The 17,966-nt window shown below is 50.1% G+C and overlaps 1 protein-coding gene and 1 long non-coding RNA gene across 10 annotated transcripts in view; one reads left to right on the plus strand and one right to left on the minus strand.

Annotated features, from left to right (window-relative positions):
* Positions 1 to 17,966, plus strand: part of LOC124246654 (uncharacterized) — a 20,877-nt gene continuing 2,911 nt past the window's right edge. The window contains exons 1-5 of one of the 4 annotated variants that reach the window (XR_006890547.1): positions 17 to 151; positions 6,341 to 6,467; positions 6,918 to 7,001; positions 16,785 to 16,897; positions 17,789 to 17,941. This is a non-coding gene — a long non-coding RNA (uncharacterized LOC124246654). Of the gene's footprint in view, positions 152 to 177; positions 1,034 to 6,340; positions 6,468 to 6,917; positions 7,002 to 16,784; positions 16,898 to 17,388; positions 17,942 to 17,966 lie in introns of those variants that run through there. The other 3 variants (XR_006890545.1, XR_006890548.1, XR_006890546.1) reach the window with 3 other exon arrangements.
* SP2 (Sp2 transcription factor) overlaps positions 7,306 to 17,966 on the minus strand; it is a 26,241-nt gene continuing 15,580 nt past the window's right edge. For 5 of the 6 annotated variants that reach the window (XM_046675049.1, XM_046675050.1, XM_046675051.1 and 2 more), the window contains exons 4-7: positions 12,118 to 12,430; positions 10,488 to 10,662; positions 10,056 to 10,249; positions 7,306 to 8,520 (exon numbers count right to left, since the gene is read on the minus strand). In XM_046675049.1, the coding sequence (XP_046531005.1) occupies positions 8,420 to 8,520; positions 10,056 to 10,249; positions 10,488 to 10,662; positions 12,118 to 12,430 (783 nt within the window). In that variant the 3' untranslated portion in view covers positions 7,306 to 8,419. Of the gene's footprint in view, positions 8,521 to 10,055; positions 10,250 to 10,271; positions 10,663 to 12,117; positions 12,431 to 17,966 lie in introns of those variants that run through there. The other variant, XM_046675055.1, reaches the window with a different exon arrangement.

Consider the following 17,966-nt stretch of genomic DNA (forward strand, 5'->3'; position numbering starts at 1 on the left):
CAGGCGCGGAGAGGCCATTGGTTGGAGTTTTCCGGGAGCGAGGCCAATTAGAACGAGACCAGGGGAACCCGGCGGCCAATGGGCGGCGCCTCCGGGGGCGGGAGCAGAGAGACAAGGAAATGCTGTCACCGCCGTTAACACGCACGTGGAGGTTTGTTAAAGATGTAGGGACTGCTGCAGCCCAGGCGGGGGCGGGGGATAAGCCGCTGGGGGCTTGCGGGGAGGGGTCAGTGTTAAGTGGCTGGCCCCTCGTAGGTGCCTGAAGGCAAGCCTAGTGCACGGAAGTACCCCCTGGGGGGAGGCTGGTGGCCTGGGGAAGGACAAATGGAAAATGGAATTAGGGGCCAGACTCTGAGGCAAGGCGACAGGGAGACAAAGGGGCGATCTGGTTGTGGAACGAAATTGGGGCTCGAGCGTGGGAGAGGTGAAGTGACTTGTGGACCACGCGGGATAGGTGCCGTGTAGTGTGGGTGTGTTGGGGGTACTCGGGGGTCCGGGGAGGTGCAGTGGGATCAGGAAGAGACTGGGGTGAGCAAGAAGTCGGCAGAATGGGAAAGGGAAAGAGGGAAATTTGGGATCTAGCCATCCCAGACCAGAGCCACCATTCTCTTCCAGCTCTGCGCCCCCTCTCTCCAGCCGGAGCGTGCTGCTCCCTCGGCTCATGGTGCAGCGGAGTTCGCACTAGCCAATGTTCTGGCAGATGGAAAGGCTGCCACTGTCCCACCTCTCCCAGGCCTCCCCCATCTTTGCCGACTTTCCCCTTTTCCACATTTTGTCGTTCCTGGGTAGTTGAAGTCTAGTTCCTAGGTCAATGCCAACCATAGCCGAGGGCACAGGGGAGCAGGTAGCTGTGCAAGCTACTTCCAGGCTGTGGACGCAGGGCTGAGAAATGGGAAACCTGCCAGTGCCCGTTCCAGCTGTGACCTGGCTGGGGCAGCCTTGGGTCAAGGGCTCTCTGTAGTCCTGGTTTCCACCAACATCAGGAAGGGGAGCTGCAAGAGTCATCTAGGCTGGCACCCCAGGACTGTGCCAGGTAAGGGGAGCTTCTTGCCCTGCCCAGGTGTCTGCATTATGGCTAAGCTTCATAAAGCCCTGTATTAGATTCTGTCATCCTTTATTGTATGCACGTAGCTTGAGCCAAATAGAACCTGGAAGACGAATTTGCTGCAAAGACATAATACATGTCTTAAGGCTTGATGATGTTGATCTGTGGATCCTCCACTGGTTGGAATGTTTTGTGTTGCCATCGTTTTACTCCATCAACATGATAGAGAGTTGACTGGACTTTCTTGTTGAAACTGACTTTCCGCATGTGAACATTGCTGTCCTCCCCTCCCCCCAAGCGCCTGCACTTCAACTTGTGTAAGCAGTAGTTAGTGTCCTTCAGCTCGTGGTGCCACACTCTTAGAACTCCTGGGCTATGCTACCCTGGACCCGGGATTCTGGGGCACCAAGACTAGGATCATTTGAATGTTTGCTTAAAAGCTAAGGGCTTTGTATAGTGGGGTAGATATTTATTCATTCAGCAGACATTTGTTAAAGACTTTTTTTGGACCAGGCACTGAGTTGGGTCTGAACATACTAAGATGAAGAAGATGACATGGTTCCTGCCCACAAGGGGCTTGCAGTCTAGAGGGAAAGGCAGATCTGTAAGCTAAAGAGTGACAGGTACTTTAACAGATGTTTCTTTGAGGTAAGGGGAAAGTGATCTCCGGGGGTCAAACAGGAAAGGCTTTATAAAGGGGGCAGGCATTTGATTTGTCTTAATGAGTGTTTGTCAGATGATCCGTGGAAGGGCATGCCAGGAGAAGGGAACAACGCAAGTGTGATATGGCTGGAGTGAGATGGTGAGAAAACAGGCTGGACAAGTAGGGGCTTGGTGTGCCCGCTGAAGATCAGGCAGGTGGCGAGGGCCAAGCTTTCAGATGACAATTCTGGTTTTTTTATCCTGTGATGTTCTGGAACCAGAGTGTCTAATTCCTGTTTTCTTGAGGCCAGCTGGGAAGAAAAAGTGCTAGATTCCGAAAGCCTCTCCCATCCTTGGTGATTAGTGAGGAAGTTTGCAACTGGTTGCCTTTTGATATTTTCCTCTTTGTCTTGAAGATAATAAGTAGGCTTGTGTTGTGCTTTTCTGCCTAGTGGGATTTAGTGGCTGGATCACAAAGCAGCCCTGCCGTGCAAACCAGAGAGGGGAACATGCCCACTGGCCGTGCACAACCCCAGCAAGGGTTCTGTCTGCAGGGGAGAAATGAATTTTTTATTGTTATTGCTTTTTCTTGAACACTTTGCCACCCTGCCCTCCAACTTTGTAAAATTATTAATCTTTTCTTGAGAAAGTCTTAAATGAATAGAAAATATATTGCAATATTTCATTATACAGAGGGGCACACTGGTTTTTCAATAGGCAACCAAAGGGATGTGTGTGGATTCGGAAACTATGCCTTGTCTGTTTTCTTTAGATGCTTTTGCACTTATGTTCTTTTTTTTTTTTTTTAAGATTGGCACCTGAGCTACCAACTGTTTGCCATATTCCTTTTTTTTTCTTCTGCTTTTTCTCCGCAAATCCCCCCGTTCATAGTTGTATATTTTAGTTGTGGGTCCTTCTAGTTGTGGCATGTGGGAGGCCGCCTCAGCATGGCTTGATGAGTGATGCCGTGTCCGCACCCAGGATTCGAACTGGTGAAATCCTGGGCCACTGAAGCGGAGCATGCAAACTTAACCACTCAGCCACAGGGCCGGCCCCCTGCATTTATGTATATTCTTTTTTTTTTTTTGAGGAAGATTAGCCCTGAGCTAACATCTGCTGCCAATCCTCCCCTTTTTGCTGAGGAAGACTGGCCCTCAGCTAACATCCGTGCCCATCTTCTTCCACTTTACATGTGGGACGCCTACCTCAAGCATGGCTTGACAAGTGGTGCCATGTCCGCACCCGGGATCCAAACCGGCGAACCCCGGCCTGCCGAAGCACACCGTGCAAACTTAACCGCTGCACCACCGGGCCAGCCCCTGCGTTTATGTTCTTAAATCACCTTTTAGTCTAATTGTTTGATTGAATTTTATGTTTCAGTTATATCTTAGTGATTGTATTTTGGGACCTGGCTCTGGTGACCAAGTGGATGATGGGCGGGGGGCAAGGCGGTGGTCGGGAGAGGCTGGAGGACACTGCAGTGTTGTGGAAGCAGAAGGCGGGAGTGGGGAGCCTGGTGCCTGAGTCTGGGGGGTGGGGCGGAGAGGAGGGAATCCACTCCCCTGGATGACTTTAGGCGACATGGACGGTGCTGTTCGCTGAAGTGGGGAGTGCTGGAGGAGGAGCTTTGGGGGGAAGATGAAGTCACCATCAGACCTGTCAAGTGTGAGGGTTTGTGGGACACCCACGTTTGGTTGGGTTGAATAATCAAGTCTGGAGCTTAGGGGAGAGGTCTGAGCTAATGATACCAGTTTGGGTGTCATGATCCTCCATGGTGGCACCTGAAGCCATGGAGGAGAATGAGAATGTCTGAGAAAGGAAGAGGGCCTGGGACATGGTAATGATGCTGGGGAAATACAGCACCCAGCTTTCCAGGAAGCTGATGGCAGGCTGGAAGGGGTGTGTGCTGGGGCCCCTAAGCTCAGGAATTCTTGGGCCCAGCCTTGGGTGAACTCAGCTTGGAGCCTCAGGATGCACAGAAGGATGGGTGCTTGGTGCTCTGCCCACAGGTGCCTGAGCCCTAAGTGTGATTATCAGGGGGCGCAGAGGAGGCTGACCCTCACCTGCATATCCTGCCTGCAGTTTTTTGGTTAACCCTGGACATGATCCCTGCATCTGCTCCCACGTCACTTTTCGAATATGTCCCATCGTTTTCATACATGCTCCCTATTAGAATGACCTTCGTGGGAGAGACTATATCTCTTACTTTCTCTGGCTTCTCAAAATCCCAGCCAGGAAATGCTAATCTGTACTGTTTATGCATAAATCGCTTTGGCTAAACTTCTCTGTACCGGAGCTAGGCCTGGTGAGTGGGCTTTGGGGTTTTTTTTTTGCACCTGGTGGGCGTGAGGCCGGTTGGCTTTGTTGGCTGGAGGGATGTTCAGCTTTCCAAGGCTGAGTGAGGTATTAGGGCGTCAGTCTCAGGCCTGGCACTGGCTGCCTTGGTAGTTGGAGTGGGGGCCACACGTGGAGGGAGGAGGTGCTAGCTGGTTCTCAGCAGCCCCAAAGGATCCGACCTGGGGACCTCTTCATTTCATTTGGGAAATCCTGGTTGGGCCTTGCTTTTGGCCTGCCCAGTGGTCATTTCTCCTTCCTCTTGCCCATGATCCCGATGAGCAGGTATTTGCCTCTCCTCTTGAAGCCTCGTTTCTTTCTTTTCAACCACAAGTGTGCTTGCTTTTCAGCGACACCCCTGTTCTTTATTCTGTCTTCCCAGGCTCACTTCTCTACTCCCTGAGGACCCCTTCACTAGGAAACCCAGCTGCCACCTGTCCCGAGATTACTGCCGTTCCTTTAGTGGCTTCATCCCAGCCTTGAGAGACCTTGGTCAGGTCACATGAGGTCTTTGTCTCAAAGCAGTGTCTCACCCCAGGTTAGGTTCCCTGGAAGCTACCACCGTGTAGACCTCAGCCTCATTCTGTCAGCCGTGAGCCCCTGATGGGTCCAGGGACCTGAGATGCTGCAGGTGGCTCTCATCATCAACTTCAAGTATGGGCCTCAAAGGGCCCTCAAAAGGTGATGCTAAAGGGGCCGGCCCAGTGGATCAGTGGTTAAGTTTGCACATTCTGCTTCAGTGGCCCGGGGTTCGCTGGGTCGGATCCCAGGTGCGGACATGGCACTGCTTGGCAAGCCATGCTGTAGCAGGCATCCCACATAGAAAGTAGAGGAAGATGGGCACAGATGTTAGCTCAGGGCCAGTCTTCCTCAGCAAAAAGAGGAGGATTGGCAGCAAATGTTAGCTCAGCACTGATCTTCCTCAAATATAAATAAATAAGTAAAAAGGTGATGGCAAAGGTGGACTGAGTGGTTTGAAGGAAGCCTGAGCTCTATTTGCTGGTTTAGTTAAAAAAAAAAAAAAGGTGGGGGGGACCCCCCTGTGGCCAAGGGGTTAAGTTCACACACTCTCTTTGGCGGCCCACAGTTTCGCTGGTTTGGATCCTGGGCGTGGACCCAGCACCACTCATTCATTAGGCCATACTGAGGCAGCGTCCCACATAGCACAACCAGAAGGACCTACAAATAGAATACACAACTATGCACTGGGGGGCTTTGGGGAGAAGAAGAAAAAATAAAGAAGAAGATTGGCAACAGATGTTAGCTCAGGTGCCAATCTTAAAAAAAAAAAAAAAAGACTTTGCCTGGATCTGCCTTCAGGAGGGGGAACCTTCCCCGGCTCCCTTTTCTTTTGGGCTTGTAATCCTAGCATCTGGGATCAGTGAGCTGTGGCATTGAGCATCACTGAGCAGACAGGAGGGGGTGGTGAGGGGGATGCTGATGATCCTGGGGAGGAAAGCGGGCAGAGGAGCGAACTCAGGCTGTGTGGCCCCCACTCTTGAGCTGCTGGAGGTGGGCTGCCCCCAGATTTTCAACCGGGGCTGATCAAATGTCCTGGGGAGGCCTCTGGTCTGGAGTGAGCTTGGGCTGTGTCACACTGTCAATAGTTCCCGCCCCCTGCAACTCTCAAGTAAATAAAGGATGGATTAAAGCCAGATGAAGGCGAATTTGCCACCAGCTCTCTCCATTCTTTCCTCGGGCATTGCCCTCGGTAGGCAGAATGCATTCTCTTGCTCCCTTTCTAACTCAGGTGTCCTGTAGGACACAGAGATGGTCAGGCATAATTTCTGAACTCCTGCATCTCACTGGAGAAGGGAAATCCTGAGTGCCAGCACGCAGTTCTGCTTGCTGGGGGCTGGCACCTCCATTTCCAAAGGATGCCGAGGAGCCAGGTCGGTTTCCGCACGTGAAACATAAAGCAGGACTTGCAATCAGCTCCCGGGAAAGGATGCTTCTCTGTGCCTGAGCACAAAGCCAAGAGAACATGTGCAGAAAGAGGTCAATTTATTAATATTCCCCTTCACCCCACCGATCCCGATTCAGAACTCAGCAAGGCAGTTTTCCAGTCGCAAAACCTGCGCATGAGGAAGAGATAAATACCTCTCCCGTCTTCCTCTTCCTGCCAGTGCAGTGATGAGATGTGGGGCTGACGGGCTGGTTAAGAGGCTTCTGTGACGGTAGATTCAGCTGGTGGTCTGGTGTCGCCTAAAGGGCTTAAGTATGGGTAGGATGGGTCTCCCTATTTGCCTATTAACAAAGAAGTGATGGGGCGGAGAAACTGTGAGCCAACTGAGACCCATCTCCTTTTTATTTCTTCAGCTGATGTGAGGGTGGACTGGCTCTAAGGAAAAGATGGTGACAAAGGAAACAGTGAGGGAATGGACAGCTCAAAACGAGCCTTGCCACTCCTGCTCAGAACAACACCCCTGGCTGTGTCCTGCTGAGGGTGAGTAAAAGCCATCATCTTTCTAAGGAAAGCATAGCCCGCTTGCTATAGGCTTGACCACGACCCTACTCTCCCTTCGGCCCAGATGCTCTGCAGGCCCCTGCTAGGTTTAAACCTCTGTTCTGAGCTCGCTCCAATCTCAACCTGCATAACCTCACAACCCCTGGGCTTCTAATAGCTCTGCCCCCCATGCCCCGATCCCCACCAAAATTTCATATCTGCAGCACTTGCTAAAACCAAAATCAGCCTGCTGCCCTCCCTGGGGGGCTGGGGTGAGGGGATAGAAGAAACAGAATCTGTGGCAGGGGTCTTCTCTTGGGTAGAGATGTGCTCCTGGCCTGGCCCTCTGCCCTGGGAAGGGATCTGGGCCCTTAGGGAATTGCATTTTCTCCAGACTCTTTAGTCTTCTGCAAGTGACTTAGCCAAGGCCCCTTTGGCCCTCTCTCCCAGGTTTCTTCCCCGCAGGCTCTGAGGCCAAAGCCTTCCTCCAAGGTTGGAGAGTTGAGCGGCAGAAGTAGCTTGCTGGTGAGGAAGGTACTGCTATGACTTGAGTCTGTGGGCAGAGTGTACGTGCTTTGATCCGGGCAAAAGTGGCTCCTAGAAGAACAATGCAGGCATGCCCGTGCCAGGCCCGCCCCCCTGGAGGTCCCACCCAGGTGCTGGGGTGCGCGTGCCAATGCCATGGGGCCCATGTGGTGTAGCTTCTTTTGGGCTGAGGCCTGGATTTGCTGAGGTCAGGAGGGCAGTGTGGATGGCTCTGAGAGACGAGGGCTCCCTCCCCTGGAGTCCCCTCTCCAATCTCAGAGGGAAAAGACAAAGGAGGCGTGCTGCCAAGGTGCAGAATTTGCCTCAGGCAACTAAATTTATTAGCAAGAAAAAATTTTTGTCAGCCCAGTGCTGACCAACAAAGTACATCGTTAATAAAGGATAACAAATCTGTCACTTAATTCATAAAACATACCTCAAGCAGTTACAACTAAAAATAAAGTTGGATTTTTGTTTAATTTAAAAGCCTCAAAAATAACAAGCAATATGTTTTTAAACATGTAGTAGACACAATCGTCTATTATACAATATACACTGTACACAGTAGAGCTTGGGCCGGTCGGCGGGTGAGATGAAGGGGGGAGGGGAGGGGTTCAGGATGTGGAGGTGTTTTTATCTGAATCCAGATTCGAGCTGAAATGCTATGTCATTTAGAAAAGAGAATTGCTAGAGTGAGAAAAAGATTCATATGCTCATCATTGCCCCCCAAAACCCTAAACTGAAAGCAGGCATGGGGGAGGTGAGTGACAAGGACAGGAAGAGGGGAGCAGTTAAATAAAACTTCTTTAAAGCACACACAATACACAGTGTTCATCATCTGAAGTAGAGTATAAGGCAACGTTCTCCATAGAAAAAGAGGGGAGTCAGGGAGTCTGTGGGTAGCTTTACTTTTTAAATAGAAAGTTGGAATGTGCTGGAGGAGAGTGTGGTGGGGCTGGGGCATGTGGAGTGGAGGCAGATGCCACTGGTGCCCTGGGTGCAGGGCCCCGGGGCGTCCGCGGTGGCTGGTGGGGCCAGGGAGGTGCAGGAAAGGGGCATGGCACGATGCAACTCCGGCAGTGTTGGGGGGGCTCACTTTGCTCCTCGACGGAGTGAAATTCATGTTTTTCCTTTGGAAATAAGGGTTCCCACTCGTCCTGGTTTAGAACGTCTCATTGGGCACGGCCAGTGTCCACAGTCTGGGCAGGCCGGGAGCTCGTGGTGAGAGGGAAGGGCCAGGGCGGCACCAAAGGGTTCAGAAGGAGGTGAGTACGGGGCAGCAGAGCCCCTTCCTATGAGGACAGTCGCAGAACAGGAGGGAGGGGCTGAGGGCGGGCCCAGGGCAGCCAGGGCCTCCTTTTTCCTGGGGGCCCAGGTGGGACACAGACAGCAGACTGCATCTTCAGGGCCTCCTGCCTGAGCTGGCCTTACAAGTTCTTCGTGACCAGGTGGGTCTTGTAATGCTTGGTGAGGTGGTCGCTCCTCATGAAGCGCTTCTGACACTGGGCACACTCGAAGCGTTTGTCCCCTGGGAAGAGGAGATGCCCGTCACTTACAGAGCCCATGTGCAGACCCTGTCCCATCCCCGAAAGAGGAAGAGCACATGCGTGGTGAGGGGGCACCCTATAAAGCTGGTGGCGCCTGGTCATCATACTCTGCCCGCCTCCTGCTGACACCTTTGCTCCTGACGGCCTACTGCTCTGAACCCTTTGTCAGTTTTCCTTTCTCCTACCCGCCACTGGACATCACCCCCAGTCTACTTTGTTCCTGTTCCTTGTCCCTTGCCCAAGACACTGTATTTGTGCCCCTGCACCTGGACTCTTCCCACGTAGGCTGTCGCCTGCTTTCTTCGCCTCTCTGTCCCTCTGACTCTAACCCTGCCTCAACATCTTCCCCTCTCAGGAAAACCCCGTTCCTCCCTGACCCGCCAGCCTGAGAGCTTACTTGGCCCAAACCACCCCGACATGGGTGAGGTCAGCTGCTGTTCTGAGTATTTACTGTTCAGCATCAAGGGGCATGACCGGCCTCGCCACACTGGCCAGGAGCCTGAGCTTTGGGTCACGTGTCCCCATCCCCAGTCCCAGGACAGGGGTCTCTTGTGCACACTGGGGGCATTCACTATAGCAACAGTTCTCAAAGCATGTGCTGTGGACCACTGGAGAGACCCAAGACAATTTAGGTGGTAGAGGGATGAATATTTTTCATTTTTATAGTTTTGTGTTTATTTGCCAGTGCATTAAAACATATAACTATGACATCAAGCCTGTCATGTAAAAATAATAGTGGTTGGACATAAATGAGTAAAACTAGTGACATGATTTAAGCAAAATCATTCATTCAGTAAATAATGGTGGGAAAAGCAGTGTGGACTAGTGGTGAAGAGGATGGACTTGGGAGCCAGAGGGCCTGGGTTTAGCTGTGAGCCCTGGCGACCTCTCCATGCCTCAGTAAAATGGGCATAACCAGGGCTGGCCCTGTGACCTAGTGGTTAAGTTTGGTGCACTCTGCTTCGGCGGCCCGGGTTCAGTTCCCTGGTGTGGACCTACACCACTTGTCAGTGGCCATGCTGTGGTGATGACCCACATACAAAATAGAGGAAGACTGGCACAGATGTTAGCTCAGGGCAAATCTTCCTCAGAAAAAAAAAGGGCGTAACCAAAGTACCCTCCCCACAGAGATGCTGTGAGGCCTGAATGAGTTAACTGTAAAGTGCACACTACAGTGCCTGGCACACTATGCCAGTGCTTGTTAAATAAGTGCAGCTACGGCAGAAGTCACCAAGGCTGTGAAGGCAAGTGACATCACTTCAGGCAACACTGCTAAAAGGAATGGCACAAAAGAATTTCCTGGGTAGTCTTAGACCCCCAAGAAGACAGTCTGTGGCTCTTGCTCAGTGTGGCAGTGCCTTGGCAGGGCCAGGAATCTTGATGTCACTGAGGGCAATGGAGTGGGAAGAGGGGAGAGGCCAGGAGCAGCCCTGTGTGGGTATGGGCGTGCCAGGGCAGGGGTCGGGGGTGAGGGGCAGCCCTGTGGGTTGATGCGCCGCTGGGGAGGGGGGCAGACCTGTGTGGGTGCGGGCGTGCCGCTGGAGCTCGTCACTCCGTGTGAACCTCTTTCCACAGAAGAACCAGTTGCAGACAAAAGGCCGCTCGCCAGTGTGCAGGCGCACGTGGGCCCGCAGCAAGGACGTCTTACGGAAAGTCTTGCCGCAGTCGGGGATGTGGCACACGTGCTTCTTCTTGCCTTGCTCTCCAGACCTGGGCATTGGGTGGAGGGTGGGGTGGAAGGAATGGAAGAGGAGCGAGGGAGGAGGTAGAAGATGGGGGCAGGACAGCATGGAGAACGCATGTGGGGTCAGGTCAGAGAGCACGGGAAAGGTGAGGAGGCCAGGTGGCATGGAGGCACCACCTTGTCCCCTCTCAGTCTATGTCCCAGGGAGGAGCTTGGGGAACAGGAGACCCCATGCTTGGGGTCTGGCCTCTCTCCTCAAATTACCTCTTGTCCCCATCCTTGCAGTTGGGACACGTGCAGGCCATGCGGCGCCGCTTCTCCCCGGGCTGGGCCTCTCCCGCCAGGGCCTGCTCCATCTGCAGCTGGATCTGGGTGGGGCTCAGCCCGCTGATGGTCAGGTTGTTCCCAGAAACATTCTGCACCGTCAGCTGCTGCTGCCCTGTGGGGAGGAGGAGGGCTCGGCTCAGGGTGAGGAAGCCTGAAAGGGCAGAGGAGGGAGCCTGACACTTTTCTTCCCTTCTGCACGTGGTAAGGATGATAGTCATAGCAGCCAAGACTTTCAAGAGCCTATCACATGCCAGATACCATTTTAGAGACTGTAAATGTACTCACTCATTCAACCTTCATAATCCTATGAAATAGGTACTATTATACCCCTTTAGTTGAAGAAACTGAGGCTCAATAACATATCAAGGTCACAGAGCTAATAAGTGGTAGAACCTGGATCTGAACCCAGGCAGACGACTTCAGAGTCAACGCCCTGAACCACTATACCGCACAGGCTGAATTCCCTTTCAGACGCTGCCCACGTGACTTCAGCTGGGGATGGTCTGGTCTTGGAGTGTTTCTTCCAGAGCCTCCTCCAGCTTTAGGCCCTTGTGAGGGACCATCCCTGCTCTCAGGAAAGTCTCCAGGGGTTTGTGTTAATAAGAATGAGAAAGCAGTTCCATGGGCTTTGGAAACAATCCAGCCCTCTAGGACTCAAATGAAGCCACTGAAAGCAGGAGTGGCACTGACATCACACTGGTGTCCCTCAGTGGATTCCTCCTACACCGGTAAACCGAATGCACAAAGTACCATAAATTCATTTAACAACAAAGGGAGGAGTTTTCAAAAGCTCCCACTACCTTGAAAAGTGCCCTTCACCCAGCTAAAGAATGCAAGGAACTATTTTTCCTAGGTAGCTACAATTTTCTTTTCTTTTTTTATAACTTGTGTGTGTGTGTATGAGGAAGACGGCCCTGAGCTAACATCTGTGCCAATCTTCCTCCACTTTATGTAGGACGCCACCACAGTGTGGCTGGACCAGCGGTGCTAGGTCCACGCCCAGGATCTGAACCTGCGAACCCTGGGCTGCAGAAGCAGACTGCATGAACTTAACCACTACACCACCAGGCCAGCCCCTACAATTTTCCTTTGATTATTCACAAGGCTGCTTTCACACCAAATATTGCCAAATATCACTGCTGGAGAGCAGCACAAGCCATTCCCACTGCCAAAGGCTCCTTCCTTTCCTCCCCATCTTAACTCAAGGCTTTCTCCTTCTAGAAGCCTTCCTTCAAGTTCCTTTACTGGGAACCTCCCTTGAACCTCTGCCTTTGGTCTGGACCAAGCTAACATGTGTTTGTATGTTAGTTGGAGTTTTCCTGAGTACATCTTACTTACTCCATCCTATTCAAGTTCTTCAGCTAACAGGTGGGACCAACACGTGTCTAAACTATCTCACAGGGCTACTGTAAGGACCAAATGGACGTGCTTTTAAGCTTGAAGCGACGAGGCACACGTAGGGCAGTATCCTCACTGTTGTTACTGGGAACCCCAGGCTGGCCCCCAGCTCCCATCTGCGGGGCACACAGGCACGCAGCCCATGTCCCAGTCAGGGGCCTGTCCTCACCGCCAGTGTTGGTGATGGTAACGGGCACACCCTGGACCTGGACACCGTTGATGTTGATGGTCTGCATGGCCTGGGCCGCCGCCGCCAGCTGGGCTGCGTTCAGGCTGATGACGCTCCCGGCGGGGGCAATCTTTGGCAGGGGACGCTCTTTCCGGAGAATTGCAGCCGAGTGCTTTTTGCTGGTCCCGCTCAGATGGGGCGCACGGGATGCAGGGCTGCTACAAGTGGTGGTGGAGGCGGCCGCAGCTGTTGCTGGAGGGCTGTCCTGCACAAGGACTGTCTGTACCTCACCAGAAGGCGTACGGATGTAGACCTGGGAAGGGCCAGAGAGAAAGAGTCAGGGCCCCAGGAGAGACTGGGCTCCTGGCACCTTTCCATGCAGCATCAGCTCCCCGTCCAAGCGAGAACTGGGAGCCCCTCTTTGTCCACCCAAGTCTTCTCCAACTGGCCCAAACTGACATTCATACACGGCTGACGTTCAACAAACGGATGATGGCAAATGCTGACTGTTGATTTGAAACGAAACATTTAATATACTTAGCATGGAAAGATATAATTGCCAAATCTCAGAACTGGAGAATTCAAAGGCAACTAAAAGATGACCTCACGAAAGATGCCCTGTGAGTGACTATCAAACAAATGAAAACCGCTCTGAGGAGGCACAATTAGTGAGAAGCAGTTCTTGTCCAATTCAGATTGGCAAGGATGGGAAATAAAATCTAATGCTCACTGTTGGTGAGACAGCGGGGAACAGGCGCTCACTCTCACGTTAGGAGCGGGAGTGGGAAGTGGTCTAGGCTGGCTGGAGGGAAATCTGGGTGTATCGAAAGCCTTAAAAATATGCTTGTTAGAGCCTGAGTGGGATGAGAAGGGCATTTGTGGGGAGTGGCAGGAGCAGCCCGGCAGGCACATCAGAGCCCCGGCAGGTGGAGGTGTCATGGGCGAGCTGAGATGGCCATGGGAGGCTTGCTCCGTACCGGGGACTGATCCAGACAGGAGACAGAATGAGAATGAGAGCGAGCTTTCTTACTGTCAGAGAAGGGAGTTACAAATATGGAAAGGGAGACAACTAGAATGAACCTTGTGGTGTCGGATGGGAATAAGAGGCATTGGTGAAAGCTCCTGGGGTTCAATAAAGATAGATACACAGATAGAGAAATATGGACAAAAACGTGCATGTATTTTTATGTATATGTGTATATATGTGTGTGCATGTTTATAGCTATGTGTTACGTATCCAGGAGCTCACCTAGCACCCAGGCCTGAGCTGCCAAGTCCCAGGTTCTACTCAAAGGACCCAGAGCTCCTTGGAGGAATAGCTGATTCCAGGACTGGGGGCAGGGAAAGTACAGGAGCTTGGAACACCTGCTGTATCAGAAAGTAAGGAAGTGCTCAAAGAATGGTGGGGACATATGAAAAGGACACAAGAGCCAGCTTGAAGGGCTCCCATTGGCCAAATATGGGACAACTTGAACATCAAAATAATAATATTAATGGATTATAACCCACTGAATAAAATAGGAATCTGAGTCCATACTGACATAAATAAACAAATAGAGGAGAAGAGAATGATAGAATTAAAAAACTGCTCTCAGGGACTGGCCCCGTGGCCGAGTGGTTAAGTTCACCCACTCCACTGCAGGCGGCCCAGTGTTTCGTTGGTTCGAATCCTGGGCGCGGACATGGCACTGCTCATCAAAACCACACTGAGGCAGCGTCCCACATGCCACAACTAGAAGGACCCACAACGAAGAATATACAACTATGTACCGGGGGGCTTTGGGGAGAAAAAGGAAAAAAATAAAATCTTTAAAAAACAAACAAACAGGGGCCGGCTCCGTGGCCGAGTGGTTAAGTTCGCACGCTCCGCTGCGGCGGCCCAGGGTTCGGATCCTGGGCGCGGACATGGCACCGCTCGTCAGGCCACGTTGAGGCGGCGTCCCACATCCCACAACTAGAAGGACCTGCAACTAAGATATACAACTGTGTACAGGGGGGGTTTGGGGAGATAAAGCAGGGGGGAAAAAAAAAAGATTGGCAACAGTTGTTAGCCCAGGTGCCAATCTTTAGGAAAAAACAAAACAAAAACAAACAAACAAAAAAAAAAAACTGCTATCATATCCTCCAATGAGAGGAACCAAGACTCCTAGAGAAATGGGTGACCCCCGGGCCGGGGTGGGAAAATACAAGCCCTGAAGGACTGACACATGCTGCGACGTGGATGAACCTGGGAAATATTATACTCAGGAAAGGAAGCCAGTTGCAAGAGATCACCTATTGTATGATTCCATTTATATGAAATGTGTAGGCAAATCCATAGAGATAGAAAATGGATTAGTGGTTTCCGGGGGGTGGGGGATGGGAAATGGGGCGTGACTGCTAAAGGGCACAGGGTTTCTTTTTGGGGTGATGAAGATGTTCTAAAATGAGACAGTGGTGATGGCTGCACAACTCTGAATATACTAAAAACCACTGAGTTGAACCCTTTAAAAGGGTATGTGAATATCTCGATAAAGCTGATAAAAAAGAGAGTGTGTCATAGGGACACAGGAGCCAACTTGAAAGAGCTCCAAGTGGCCGAAGCGGGAACAATGTGAATAACACAGTACATAACATCGTGTTGAATTATAAGCCAAAGAATACAATAAACACTCCTGAGTCCCTGCTGATATAAATAAATGAATGAATAAAGACATAAATGGAGAAGAGACAAATCTTCCTCAGAGAAGAATTCCAAGCAATATTATGCAGATACTTTCCCTTCCAGGATGTACAGCTTAATTCTCACCTCCACTCCCATCCCTGAAGGTGGGAGACTAAGCGACTCACTTCCGAAAAACAGAGCAGAGGAAGAGAAAAGCAGCAGCTTACAATGAAGAAACCTGGCAAACACCACCTTGACGAAGTGATAAAGGTGACATCAGGACGTCCCCCTCATGTGATGAGATGAGGGGGCATTTCGCCTCCATGGTTGTTTTTCCAAAAACCCATAACCCCAGATTTGGGGACGTCCTACAGGATACCTGACCAACGCCCCTCAAGACTGTCAAGATCATAAAAACAAAGACTGAGCAACGATCAGATCAGAGGGGTCTGGGGAGACATGCCCACTAAGTGCGACATGGTACTGGACTGGGTCCTGGAACAGAAAGGGGACATTGATGGAAAAACTGGTGACATCCAAATCAGGTCTGGAGTTTAGTTAACAGTAATGAACCAATGTCAGGTCTTAGCTTTGACAGCTGTACCTGGTAATGTAAGGTGTTTAACTATCGGGGACACCAGGTGAGAGGTACATGGAAATTCTCTGTACCACCTTTGCAACCTTTCTGTAAGTATAAAAAGTCAGTTTAAAAAATATCATAGTAAAAGATACTAAAACAAGTGGGCAAAAGTTTGATGAGGAATGGGGTATTTACATAGTCTCGAAGTATCTCCCTACAAAATACTAATTCATTACAAAGAGGAAAAAAGTAACTTTAACGTGCAGAAATCTGCCCAATCTCACTCTAATCACCACCAGCAATGGGACAAAATGAAATCATGCACCCCCTTTTAGGATGCAGTGAAAACAGCATCACTTCTGTGATATTTCTTCAAAAGAAAACCCCGCACAACCTGCATCTAGTCACGAGGAAACATCACACAAACCTAAATTGAGGAACATTCTACAAAATAACTGGCCTGTAGCCTTCAAGTGTCAAGGTCATGAAAGTCAAGTAAAGCTTGAGGAGCTGTTCCAGATCAAAGGAGACGAAGGAGGCGTGACAACTCAATGAACGTGTCTGGTGCAACGTGATGCTGGATGAGATCCTTTTGCCACAAAGGAATTACTGGGGCAAGTGGTGGGACTTGAACGGGGTCTCTGCATTAGACGTTAGTGTGTTTCACTGCTGATTTCCCAGGTTTGGTGGTTGGATTCTTGTGTAGAATGTCCTCGTGGGTAAGAATTTCATACTTTGCATGAGGCCCTTGGAAGTGCTGAGATCATGGTGACAACTTATGCTTAAATGATTCTGGGGAAAAAAATTCTTTGTAAAAAAGAAAAATCCTGCTGGGATTCTGATTGGAATTATTTTCAATTCCCCGATTATTTAATAGGACTGTGTTTCTCAATTAAAAGCAAAGAAATCTCATGTCATCTCTTTAATAAATACAGAAATTTCATTTTCAGTTTTTTGGTATGTGCCCCTTTTGCGAATCATTGCTATTTTCTGTGTATCGGAAGTTTCTGTTACTAGAACATTTTTTGTTCATAATATAGAGCAGGAGTCAGCAAACTTTCTGTAAAGGGCAGAGAGTAAATATTTTAGGCTTTGTGGGCCATGAAGTCTCTGCCTTGTAGAGCAAAGGCAGCACAGATGGGTATGTCTGTGTTCCAATTAAACTTTTTTTATGAAAACAGATGAGTGGGCCAGATCTGACCTGAGGGCTATGGATTGACAATCTCTGATACAGAATATAACACATTTTAAAAAAAATGTACATATCCTTTGACCCACTTTTAGGAATTCATTTAGCTCTAAGGTTGGAAACAGCCTAGATACACAGTTAACAGGGTATTAGCTGTATAACAGACAGCACCTCAGGATAGCAGAATACTATGTCATCCTTAAAAGATAATCCTATAGCTAAATCTGTCTGCGTGTGTATGATTATTTCCTTAGGAAGACCTGGGTTTAAGCCCTGCCTCCGTCAACCTCAAGATACAGAGCCTCAGGGAAGGGAGGAGCAGCACTGTGAGGACAAGTGCGCCTGAGCCAGTACCTTCACCTTTGAGGTACGTCTGATAATGGAACCTCACAGATAGCGTAATAACTAAATTAAACAATTTATAGAAAATCACTTGGCAATGCATAATATGCCAGAAGGGAGGGGGCATTCGAAGGCAGGCCTCAGATTTCCTCCTGCATGACTTCCACGTCCACAGCTCAACCTCAAGGGCACTTCTCCACTCAGGAGATGGCCCAGCTTCCTACTGTCACTCACTGTGATGCCTGGGTTCCCTCTCTACAGACAACCAGATTATAAATTCCTCAATGGCAGGAACTGTTTTTTTAAAAGAGATCCTTGTCCCCAATTTTAATTGTAGCCCCTGCCACGCGTAAGACACGGAGTCAAGGCAGAAAATGGAAAAGAGTGTGGGGTTTGAAATTTGAGTTGAATCCTGGCTCTTGTCATCTATGCTCTACGAGATTTGGATACTTTATAACTTCTCTGAGTTCCAGGCTCTCCATCTGTAAGATGGGCATAATCTCTGGCCTTTCGTAGGCATAAACGAAGAATACAACCTGCTCACAGAGCCAGATTCCAGAGTACGAGAACACCTCAATAAATGCCCAAAATAAGAACGTTCTCGTTGAAGTTAGCACCCCAGATGAACCCAGCCTAAACGTTCCTGCTATCAAGCTAGGCTGCTGCTTCCTGCTTTTTTCTTGTCATTAACAATGATCAGCATTTTGCTCATTAGTGTTCTTACTTTACATCAAATTCTATGGTTCTGACTGGAATTTTTTCATTCTTGCTACCGTTCTGAGTAATTCTATAATAAAAGATAAACTTTATTATTAAAACATATATATCTGCCCCCTACTCATCCCCGCAAAAGACTTGCATAAAGAAAAAGTGGACCAAAACATAGGTACACAGGTCTGTTTCATCTGATTTCTAGAGACAAGCTGTACGTGACCCTGTGAACTGAAGAGACTCCATTTGTCAGGCAGAAATAGCCACTCACTGCCCACCCCCAACAATCCTGACTCCCAACACTCAGATCAAATCGGAAGATGCATCAGCATCATCTTCGAAAGCAAGCTCGCGAGGGGTAAGGGAGCATTAGCTGTTCAGTG

This window comes from Equus quagga, chromosome 11 (genome assembly GCF_021613505.1).
Source record: "Equus quagga isolate Etosha38 chromosome 11, UCLA_HA_Equagga_1.0, whole genome shotgun sequence".
NCBI classification, from domain to species: domain Eukaryota; kingdom Metazoa; phylum Chordata; class Mammalia; order Perissodactyla; family Equidae; genus Equus; species Equus quagga.